The sequence below is a fragment of the Oryctolagus cuniculus genome, chromosome 10, assembly GCF_051225735.1.
Source record: "Oryctolagus cuniculus isolate XC-2025 breed Fujian yellow rabbit chromosome 10, ASM5122573v1, whole genome shotgun sequence".
NCBI classification, from domain to species: Eukaryota; Metazoa; Chordata; class Mammalia; order Lagomorpha; family Leporidae; genus Oryctolagus; species Oryctolagus cuniculus.
In genome coordinates, this window is record NC_142876.1 from 45669775 (window position 1) to 45682141 (window position 12367).

A 12367-nucleotide genomic window follows, 5' to 3' on the forward strand; every position below is an offset into this window, starting at 1 on the left:
CCCTCTCTCTCTCTCTCTCCCTCCCTCTCTCTCTCTCTCCCTCTCTCTCTCTCTCTCTCTCTCTGTAACTGTGCCTCTCAAATGAATAATTAAAAAAAATAATAGTCATAAATATCATAAATGTAACAAATATTTTAGGGATTGTGATTAATACAAATTATTATCAGTGTTCACATAGTGGAGAACAGTTGTGATAAAAATATAGTTTCTAGGGGCTGGTGCTATAGTGTGGCAGGTAAAGCCATCTCTTGCAGTGCCAGCATCCCATATGGATGCTGGTTCGAGTCCCGGCTGCTCCACTTCCCATCCAGCTATGGCCTGGGTAGGCAGTAGAATATGACTCAAGTCCTTGGGCTCCTGCACCTGCATGGGAGACCTGAAAGAATCTCCTGGCTCCTGGCTTTGGATCAGCTCAGCTCCAGCCATTGTGACCATTCAGGGAGTGAACCAGCAGATAGAAGTCTGCCTTTCAAATAAATAAATAAATCTTATATATATATATAGTTTATATATAGTATAAATAAATCATATATATATAGTTTCTAATAATACATCGCACATAATCATATCAAATTGTTCTCCATTGGTCAGAAAAAAAAAAAAAAAACTGAAGCACTAGATTATGATCAAGGAGCCAGCAAGCTAGATCATTAATCAAACTGATCTAAGACCAGCCAATGAAGTCCAGAAAGATAAGTGATCCTGAAACCCAGTCCATGAAGTGTGATCAAAGAAAATAAACATTTTCACCTGAAATGAAGTAAATTTTGCAAATATTGTAAGAGTCTCTTATGCTTCAAAGAGGCCATAATTTTGTGTTATTTACATTTTTATCAGGCATGTGAAATTAGGAAATTGCCCTACGGTGATCACTGGGTTTGGATGGCATCATGCCACAGCATAAAACATCCTGTGAAAGTTCACCTGCTCTGAACATGCACCTCTCATCTCCTCTGCTCCACTTCCACAGGCTTAATTACCACTTCTGCACCACTTAATCCTCCTCATAACAGGCTGGTGTGCTGTGGCTTGTCAATTGGAGACCTAGTTTAAATTTCAAAAGGCACAACCCAAACTTTTTTCCCTGATAAAGTACTTTTTAAAAAATTACAGGCATTTGTTATTTTGAAAAAAACTCAAATAAAATTTGCAAAACAATTACAATAAGTTCTCAAATAACCTTCATCTATTGTCTCCATGTGTTATGTATCGTTCCAATTTTAGTATATGTGCTGCCGAAGCGAGCACTCTCCATGTGTTACAACTTACCACATTTGTTTATCTCTGTGTTTGTCTTTCCTTTTAGCTTAACTGTCTGAGAATAGTTGCAGATATTATAACCCAGCATTTTTTAAGTGTCCCCTAAGAACAAGGACATTCTCTTCCATATCCTCTATTATACTGAAGGAGGGATAGACACATAAAGCAAATGGTGCTGCACCAATCAGATGTTGACAGGTCCATGTGCACATACATGTGTGCGATACACACACACAAAGAGAACTTCAGCTTAGATGTTACCCATTATACAAAAATCAACTTTAAAGGGAGTAAGATTTAAATGTAAAGTATAGAATTAGAAAACTTTTGGAAGAAAACATAACACTAGCTGAAGGGTCCTCTTAGACATGATACCAAAAGTGTAATTCATAACAAAAAATAATCAATAAATAGGACTTCACCAAAATTTTTAATTTGCTTTGTGGAAACCCCTATAAGAGGAAGCAAAGCTACAAATGGGGGGAAAAATGTCTGCAAATGATATACTCCTGTCTGACAAAGGACTTGGAATTAGAATATATAAAAATATCCCACACTCAATAGTAGAAAAACAAGTAATGCAATTAGAAAATGGGCAAAGGATATGAACAGATATTTTACTTCACAGAATATACATATGGCAAATAAACATGTTAAATTATATCTGACTGGAGGCCAGCATTGTGGCACAGTGGGCAAAGCTTCCACTTGTGACACTGGCATGCCATATCAGAGTGCAAATTTGAGTCCTGAGTGCTCCACTGCTAGTTCACATCCTGGCTAATGCACCTGGAAAAGTAGTAGAAGATGGCCTAAGTACTTGGGTCATTGCCCCCCATGGATGGAGTTCCAGGCTCCTAGTTTCAGTGGGCATTGGAGAATTGAACCAGGAGATGGAGGATCTCTTTATAGCCACCTTTCTTGCTATCACTCTGCATATGAATGATAAATAAATACATGCTTTTTAAAGAAAAGTCCCATATATTAGCATTAGAGAAACATAAATTAAAACCACAATGATACATCATTATGTATCTGTTTCTTTATTTTTAGATTTAATTTATTATTTGAAAGGCAGAGTTAGACAGTGAGAGAGAGAGAGAGAGAAAGGTCTTCCTTCCGTTTGTTCACCCCCCAAATGGCCACTACAGCCCGCGCGCTGCGCCGATCTGAAGCCAGGAGCCAGGTGCTTCTTCCTGGTCTCCCATGCAGGTGCAGGGCCCAAGCACTTGGGCCATCCTCCACTTCCTTCCCAGGCCACAGCAAAGAGCTGGACTGGAAGAGGAGCAACCGGGACAGAATCCAGCGCCCCAACTGGGACTAGAACCCAGGGTGCCGCTGCCGCAGGTGGAGGATTAGCCTAGTGAGCCATGGCGCCGGCCTCAGGTCATTTTTAAAAAGCAGTTTCAGGGCTAGTGCTTTGGCCCAGCAGATTAAACTCCAGCCTGCAGTGCCAGCATCCCATATGAGGGCCGGTTCAAGTGAACCAGCAGATGTAGATCTCTCTTTCTCTATATCTTCTCTCCATAACTCTGCCTCTCAAATAAATAAATAATCCAAAGTAAACAATAGAAATATTTATGGAAAAATGGCAGGACCAAGTTGTTATTTATCAATAGTCACCTTGAATATAAATGGCCTCAACTCTCCAGTTAAGATACAGACTGGCTGAATGAATTAAAAAGCAAAACCCATCTATTTGCTGTCTATAAAAAACACATTTCAATAACAAACATACACACAGACTAAGTAAAAGGATGGAAAAGGATAATCTATGCCAACAGAAGCCAAAAAAGAGCTGGTGTAACCATCCTAATATCAGACAAGATAGACTTTAACATAAAAACTGTTAAAAGAAATAAAAAAGGGCACTATGCAATGACTCAGGGATCAATTCAACAGGAAGATGTGACTATTACAAATGTAATTAGGCCCACCTGGAAAGCTACCGGCCTATGTTCCCTTCAAGCTGATTGGAGAAGCATAGTGGTGCCAGTATCAGCTTCATCCTATAGAACTAGTATTGCCCTGAATTAATTACACCCCTTCTGCCTGCCCTTTAAAAGGTGTGCTTGCTCATTAATAAAGTGGACATGTTCACCGAAATTGTCTCCGGTGCTTCTTGTCAAAGAACGCCATCACCCCACCATGCCGAAAGTGTGTGGGCCTCAAAGGATGAGCCCACAAGAATTAATATAATTAAAATGTCCATACTACCAAAAGGAATTTACAGATTCACTGTGATATCAATCAAAATACCAAGGACATTCTTCTCAGATACAGAAAAAATGCTGAAATTCATATGGAAACATAGGAGACCCCAAAGAGCTAAAGCAACCTTATACAATAAAAACAAAGCCAGAGGCATCACAATACCAGATTTCAAGACATTCTACAGAGCAACTGTAATCAAAACAGACTGGTACTGGCACAAAAACAGATGGGTAGACCAATGGAATAGAATAGAAACACCAGAAATCAACTCATGCATCTACAACCAACTTACTTTTGACAAAGGAGCTAAAATCAATCCCTGAAGCAAGGATTGTCTCTTCAACAAATGGTGCTGGGAAAACTGGATCTCCACATGCAGAAGTTTGAAGCAAGACCCCACCTTACACAAAAAAACACTCAAAATAAAATGAAGACCTAAATCTAGGACCCGATACCTTCAAATTATTAGAGAACATTGGGGGAAAGCTGCAAGACATTAGTATAGGCCAAGAGTTCTTGGAAAAGACCCCAGAGGCACAGGCAATAATAGCCAAAATTGACAAATGGAATTATACCAAATTGAGAAACTTCTGCACTGCAAAATACACACTCAGCAAACTGTAGATACAATTGACAGAATATGAGAAAATATTTGTACCATCAACTGAAGACTGGATGAAGAACTTATGGGATATGTACAACATGGAATGTTACATAATAGTAAAAAAAAAATCTTTGCAATCAAATGGATTATATTGGAACACATCATACTTAGTGAAATAAGCCAGTCCCAAAAGAACAAATACCATAGGTTCTCCCTGACCTGTGATAATAGAGCACCAAAAAACAAAACAAAACAAAACAAAACACCACAATCTATAGAAGTCAAAAGGACACCTTGATATACAGCAGAAGGCATTTAGTTACTCTTCACCTAATTTTCCTGTCACTATGAGCAGACCAATCAGTATTTAGTTTCTACCTACATTTGGCAACCTCCCTCCCCTCCTAACTGTGCTGGCATACATGAAAGAAGCACTTGAAAGAAGGTACATACAAGGTGATGGTGGTGGTTGACTGGAAGTAGGAAAAATGAGGCTTACAGGATTCTAGTGTTTTGTCTTGATCTTAGTACTGATTACTCGGGTTCTTGTACATTGAACTAATCATGTACCATTACTGCCCACTTAGGAAATTTCCTCCCTCACATCCTGTACATTTCTACTTCCTTCTATTCCATATCCTCCCTTGAATGGCTGTAATTCATCTGGTTTCTCTTCCACATTCACCCTCCTATCCAGCTTTTTTTTTTTTTAAGATTTTTATTCATTCGAGGTAGCATTACAGACAGTGAGAGAGAGAGACAGAGAAAGGGCTTCCTTCCGTTGGTTCACTCCCCAAATGGTTGAAATGGCTGCAGCTGCGCGGATCCAAAGCCAGGAGCAAGGTGTTTCTTCCCAGTCTCCCATGAAGGTGCAGGGGCCCAAGCACTTGGGCTATCTTCTACTGCTTTCCCAGGCCACAGAGTACAGAGCTGGACTGGAAGAGGAGCACCTTGGACTAAAACCAGTGCCCATATGGGATGCTGGCACCACAGGCAGAGGATTAATGTACTGTGCCAACGCGCCAGCCCCCCCAACTCACCTTGAATTCTGCATATCTACTTGCCATTATACTCTTATGAATTCCTACTAGAAAACTGTATAGCTTCAGGCAAGTTTGTCAACTGAGAACACTGGACTATACTCACCATTCTCCTTTCAGGGATGCAGAGTCCAGTGACTGTCACCTCTCAACTTAAGGACTGGAAAGTTGCTGTTGGGGTAGGGACATGCAGTTTTACCTATTCTGAGGTTCCTGTATTCTCCATTAATTTCTCAGTGTAACTCATCTCCAGCCCCTACCCCTTTTCAAAACCATACTGCAGAATTAGAAAATTACAGTGCCCACTAGCGATACCACAATGCTTCACATTTCTATTTTCAGTTTTATACTACATATATTTACATGTTTTCTGGGTCACCCCTTCTACAAAGTGTATACTATAATAGGAGTTCTAAGGGGTTTCTAAAGAAGTTATGACTCACTGATACTCAAATAGATACATGACATTGCATTTGGCAATATATCCCTATAGTCCTTAACAGTTTAAGATTTATTTATTTGAAAGACCAAGTTAGAAAGGGAGAGATCTTCCACCTGCTGGCTCACTAGCCAAATGGCTGCAATGGTTGGGGTTGCACCAAGATGAAGTCACAAGCCAGGAGCTTCATGTAAGTCTCCCATGTGGGTGCAGGGGCCCAAGCACTCCAGTCATCTTCTGTTCCTTTCCCAGGTGCATTAGTAGGGAGCTGAACCAGAAGTGGAGGACCTGGAACTTGAACAGGCACCCATAAGGGATGCTAAGACCAAAGGCCATGCCACAACACTGGCCCCCTGTCCCACCCCTGGACAGCTTTATGTAAGGGTAACTTTTTAAAGTGTTTAGTAACCGTTAACTTGCTTGCTGCCTGGCTAGGAGGGCCTGAAAATCTTGCTGTATGAACACATCATAAAGTAGCTTCATAAAGTATTTAACATTTGAAATAGGTAATAGGCTTAAATATATCACATCAGCATGTGACAGCTTTTCACTGCTTAAAGTGCAAAGTAACAGGTTATCTCCTACACGTCTTTCAGGATGAGTTATAGAAGTTGTTTTCCTCTTGACAAAACTGTAATTAGACATACAAGAGGAGAAAACAACTTTTAATTGAAAAATAAAGCAATACATCTCAAGACTATGTTTAACACCATAAACTCTTAATCTGCTGAAATAGCTTGCCTTTGTGGTAGATAAATTTAGGTTCAGAGTATCATTACAGTTTCCCTCTGCTTTCTTAACTCTGCTATAAACAATATTAAAAATAAGGACTCTTCCATGAATTAAATCTCTAAAGCTTATCCCTAATCCCATTCAACTAACAAAAGGAGGGGAGATTTTAAACAATCATTTCCGCACCAAGGAGTTCCTAAAGTAAATAAAGTCACTATTTTCTTTATAAAAAGGGTCATCAGACACAAGACTATTTTTTTTTTTTTTTTTGACAGGCAGAGTGGATAGTGACAGAGAGAGAGAGAGAGAGAAAGGTCTTCCTTTTGCCGTTGGTTCACCCTCCAATGGCCGCCGTGGCCGGTGCGCTGCGGCCGGCGCACCGCGCTGATCCGAAGGCAGGAGCCAGGTGCTTCTCCTGGTCTCCCATAGGGTGCAGGGCCCAAGCACTCGGGCCATCCTCCACTGCCTTCCCGGGCCATAGCAGAGAGCTGGCCTGGAAGAGGGGCAACTGGGAAAGAACCCAGCGCCCCGACAAGGACTAGAACCCAGTGTGCCGGTGCCGCTAGGTGGAGGATTAGCCTATTGAGCCGCGGCGCCGGCCCAGACACAAGACTATTAATGATATGTAAGTCATCCATAAAATTTCAAAGCAGTTTCATCAAGATGATCTCTGCTACAACTTTCCTTTAAAGTTCTTAAGTACAAGAATGGTTTAATTTGGCATACTGGACTGGACATATCATACTTTGAAAGAAGCTACTAAAGTTATTGCTTTAAACTGGTAAAAACTATAGTCATCACTTTAAAACTACAGCTATTCTTAAAATTATGCTCATGTAACTGCAGGGAAAATGTTCAAACACATAGTAAGTTTCACTCTTTAGAATGACAGAACAAAGGTATGTTCATTAAGATGTATGGCTTTTGTGATTGTTACTATAATGCATAAAGTCATTACTGTTAGACTGAAAAAGGGTTTTACAAAACTCCACTTCCAAAATTAACATTTTTATTAAATCAAGTTAAAAAAAGTTCAATGTAGAAAAGTCAACAAGGGTTTTAACAAAACCAAAATATACCTTTTTATACAATAAATGTATATATTAGCAGCAAACTACTGAGATTTTCTTTTGTATCTAGTTAACGAAAGCATAAACAACGCATATGTATGGAATGTCAGCTAATCCACTCTTCATCATTTAGTATGTGATTTGCCTTCCACAAAATACTTTATGAGTCCCATTAATTAATACGAAAAACTAACCCAGTTTTGATTTAAAAGAAGTGAAACAGTGACTGGCAGAATCTGTCTCATTATTATCATAGTCATATGTTACCTTTGAGAATAACAAATGAGCACCATTGAAACAGATCATTTGTGTGTGTAAACTGATTTTAAGGTGTAATACCAGCCCACCAGACCATGTAGCATTTGACTAATTTTAAACATTTGGTGATAGACAAAATTTGTATCAAATCTGATAAACACTCAATCCCATATTGCCTGCTCATTGTTAAAATCTTTAACAAAAATTCTACAAAACTTGACAAACTGCATGTATGTATGTGTATGTGCATATACATATGCAGTATATGTATATACACAATATTTTTAACTTTGAATGACTTTCTAAAGTGAAATGAAGACAAACTTGAATTTTTCTAATAAATTTGATCTTAGCCAATCAGAAACACTGACTTGAAAATTCTGAGGCCAAAGAGCTGTTAGATAGCTTAGTAAATTTCAGATTTACAAACGAATCAAAGAAGATTGAAATTACTTGTTCAAAGAAATGTGTATCTTGGTATTTTCTACTAATAGGAAAAGAAACTACCTTTATAATGAGCTTTCACTTTTTTAAATAGTTAAAAATTATTAAAGAAATCTCACTATTCTTGAAAAATACTAATAGTTTTATATAAATACAATTTTCTAATACTTGAATTAGCTAGAATATGTATTTAAAAACTTTCCTTTGGATCATTTCATTTAGCACTTCAAGTCTGCATTCTGCAACTCCAGTATCTGGCTCAGAATTGTTTATTTATATCAATTGTATCTTTCAGAATTTCCTATTGTGTGTTACCTGTGTAAATAAAGTGAGAGGAAACTGCACCAAATTTTAAAAACAACATAATAATGAAAAATTTAAGAATATGTGTAATATAAAAAAGTACAATAGGGATTCCCCCTTTCACAACATTAATGAAATGTAATCTTTTATGCTTTTCAAACGAATGTCAAATTTTCAATTTTTACTTATCCAGAAGATGAAGTTTTAGATGCCCACCTTTATTTTTCAATCAAAAAACTAAAACAATAGACTGAATTATTTTTATTAATATACACATCAAGTTACTGAAAACGATGACTTCATGTACTTTTCTCTTAAAAGATGGCACTTGCAGGTACAAAGATGCAGAGATGACTACAATCTTCAGATATTTACTTGAAAAGATTCTTCAACAGCAGTTTGATATTGGGTCTCCTCATCTAGCTGAAGATTCTAAAAACAGTAACATTAACATATCAGTAGGGAAAAAAATACTCCACTAAATATTTTGGCCAATACATTATACATCTTGATACATAATATCCACTCCGTACAGTTTATGTGCAACACACTGTATTTTTAACATGTAAGATTTAAATACGATTTTATTTAAATTTACTTTAATACAAATTAAGTTGTTATAATTATTTGGTAATAATGAACAAACAGGAGATCAGTAATGAATGAAATCTGAGTTATTATCATTAATTAAAAGCACAAGAGGCCAGCGCTGTGTAGCAGGTAAAGCTGCTGCCTGTAGTGCCAGCATTCCTCATGGGCACCAGTTCAAGTCCTGGCTGCTCCATTTCCTACCTAGTTCTCTGCTATGGCCTGGGAAAGCAGTGGAAGATGGCCTGAATCCTTGGACCCCTGCACCTGCGTGAGAGACCCAGAAGAAGCTCCTGGCTCCTGGCTTCGGACTGGCCCAGCTCTGGCTGTTGCAGCCATTTGGGGAGTGAATCAGCAGATGAAAGACCTCTCTTTCTCTGTCTCTGCCTATCTGTAATTCTGACTTTCAAATAAATAAATCTTAAAAAATAAATAAATAAAGCACAGGTAATTTTAACTCATCTTTAGGAATGAATGTCAAGTATCTGAAAGTAAACTGATTTTAAATAACTATTAATAATAAATGTCATGAACTAAAAACTGTAGTTTGCTCAGAAAACTATTCTTTAAGTTTAAACATTCCATTCACTCTTAATTTTAGGACCTAACAACAACAACAAAGTATCTATCAAAGCTAGGGCCAGTGTTGTGGCACAGCAGATTAAGCCACTGTCTGTGACACTGGCATCCTATATGGGCACCTGTTGGGAGTGCTGGAAGCTCCACTTCTGACCCAGTTCCCTGCTGATGCACCTAGAGAAACAGTGGGAAGGACCCAAGTGCTTGGGTCCCTGCAACCATGTGGAAAACTGGGATGAAGCTCCTAACTCCTGCCTTCAGGTCTGGCCTAGCCCTGGCCTTGCAGCCATTTGGAAAATCTCTGTCTCTCCTCTTTTACTCAGCCTTTCAAATAAATTAATAAATAAATAAATCTTTAAAAAAATATATGTATCTCAAGGCTTCCACTTGACAACTTCAACTTATCATAATTATATATTTTTCTTTGGCAAGGTAAAACAATCTGACAATTAGATCAAAAGCGGTTCATAAAATGCAATTTTCCAAACACAGCTCTCTATGCACAGTAACCTTTCATATGAGAATAATCTACTAAATTATTTCATAAAATTACTAAATACATAAATTTTATACATTTGAATTATTTTGAAATAAAATACAAAATACATATTTGATAAAATTAAAAAAATTTATCAAGAATGATGTGATCTCAACACTAGAGAGCAAAGACAAATGCAAATTTGGTTCATGTCATTGTGAGAACTGCATATGCCTTTGTTTACCTAAACTGGAAAACAATTATCAGCCATTCTTTGCAAGGATTAATCTTGAAGTAAAAAAAAAAGTCTTAATTACACTGAAGCTGAATGAAATGTAATTTACCTATTAATAAAACAGAAGTCATCATCTAGTTAGAAAAATTATAACATATTTGGGAAGTAGAAAGTAACTCTACATTTTTGCTTTAGGGATCTTTTTTTTTATATTATGTAAATTCCTCACTCAGTTAAACCATCAACCCAGTTTTGCCTGATAATGAAGCTCCCTCATTTTTAAAAAAGAAAATGTCTCATGCTAGAAGTGAGAAATTACAGTGGATTTAACAAGCACTTTACATTACATGAGAAATATATCATTCCTTTATATGTTGTACCGATTTTACTTTTCTAGTAAGTATAATTTTTCTTTAAATCTAGACAGGGTTTCCATAGAAATCATCATTTTGTTGATGTGGGAGTTTGTTCTTCCTCTATTAATTTTCTCCCTAGTATAGAAGTGAGCATTAAATTCAACAACTAAAGTTCACCAATATTATTAAAAACAATTTGCTTTTAAGAAGAATTTGCGGTATATCTAATAGTATGATACAATAGCTTGTCTCAAAACTCAAGTCTAGATTGAAAAACATAATTTAACTTGACTATTTAAACAGTACTTTCTTAATCTTGAAGAATTCACTTACCACAAATTCTCCATAATCAAACTGATGTCTTTGATTTAGATGACTAACGAAATTTCTAGTAATCTGGCTAGGATCTCCCCAAGGAAGAGACACACAAATAGGACACGTCTATGAGAAACAGATTGTTTTACATAAAAAATAATGAAAACTAAACATTATATAATTACTAAGAGTATTAAAACAACAGGCTCATGTTACCAAAAACATCAGGCATACCTTGCTTTACTGTACTTGGAAGTTTTTTTTAATTTGTTTTTAAACAAATTGAAGGTGTGTGAAAACCCCTGCACCAAGCAAGTCTGTTGGCACCATTTCTCCAACAGCTGAAATGATGGTTGACATTTTTAGCAATAAAGTATTTTTTAATTAAGGTATGTACATTGTTTTTTGATATAATTCTATTGACACTTAACAGACCACACCATAAAATCTAACTTCCATATGCACTGAGAAACCAAAATAATCGTGCGGGTTGCTTTAATCCAATATGCACATACTAGAGCTGTCTAGAACTCAACGATATTTGAAGTATGCCTGGTATATGGAAAGCATTTCTAAAAGCTAAATTTATGACATATAATACAGTGTAATGAGAAACATTCTAGTCACATAAATCAAGTTTACAACATTCCACAGAAACACCACATCCAACCTTTAAAAATGCCAGCTGTAATGACAGTTACCATTACCCGCCTGCCTATAACATGCAGTATACACTCACTTGATCTAGACAACAGCAATATAATTACTAGTTTCATTTCATATACACTGAAAATGCAAATGAAGTAAATTCTAAAATATACTTTCAATTGCATCCTTAGGGTTGGTGTTGTGGTGCAGTGGGTTAAGGTACCATCTGTGATGCTGGCATCCGATATGGGCACCCATTGGGAGTCCCAGATACTTCATTTTTCATCCAGCCCCCTGCTAATGCAACTGGGAAACAGAAGATAGCCCACTCTTTGGGCACATGTACCCATATGAGAGACCCAGATGAATTCCCAGCTCCTGGCTTCAGCCTGACACAGCCCTAGCCATTGCAGCCATTTGGGGAATGAACCAGCAGAAGGAAGATCTCTGTCTCTCACTCTGCCTTTCAAATAAACAAATCCTTTACCAAAAAAACAAAACAAAACAAAAAAAAAACCTGCCACCTTAAAATTTTAAAGAAACTGTACCTAAAAATGTTTGTGGATGACAAACTGAAATAATATAAAAAAGAACTTCACTAATTATACTCTAGCCAGTGGATGACATATTAAATATTATCCAGAGAAGAATAAAAATCTGGTAATTCAGTATAAAACTGAGTGAAATTTCCTAGAGACTGACACTGTATTTGCTTTTTTAATGAGCGAAGTAGCTGGTATAACTCCCTGGGTGTTATGCAAGAGTTTAAAAGCATCCTCAATATTTACCAAGGCAAGTTCTTTT

At 37.2% G+C, this 12367-nt stretch overlaps 1 protein-coding gene across 17 annotated transcripts in view; it reads right to left on the minus strand.

Moving 5' to 3' along the window:
- The window catches only part of RNF138 (ring finger protein 138), an 81216-nt gene that overhangs the window by 34497 nt on the left and 34352 nt on the right, over positions 1 to 12367 (minus strand). For 7 of the 17 annotated variants that reach the window (XR_016214063.1, XR_016214062.1, XM_002713490.6 and 4 more), the window contains 2 exons: positions 10934 to 11041; positions 7277 to 8796 (listed from right to left, as the gene is read on the minus strand). The exons of 3 other annotated variants lie outside the window; for them this stretch is intronic. Coding sequence is in view for 11 of the 14 variants with exons in the window: in XM_002713490.6 (XP_002713536.1) it covers positions 8728 to 8796; positions 10934 to 11041 (177 nt within the window). In the remaining 3 variants the exon portion in view is untranslated. Of the gene's footprint in view, positions 1 to 7276; positions 8797 to 10933; positions 11042 to 11069; positions 11257 to 12367 lie in introns of those variants that run through there. 7 more of the 17 variants (XR_016214064.1, XM_002713491.6, XM_089305217.1 and 4 more) reach the window with 4 other exon arrangements.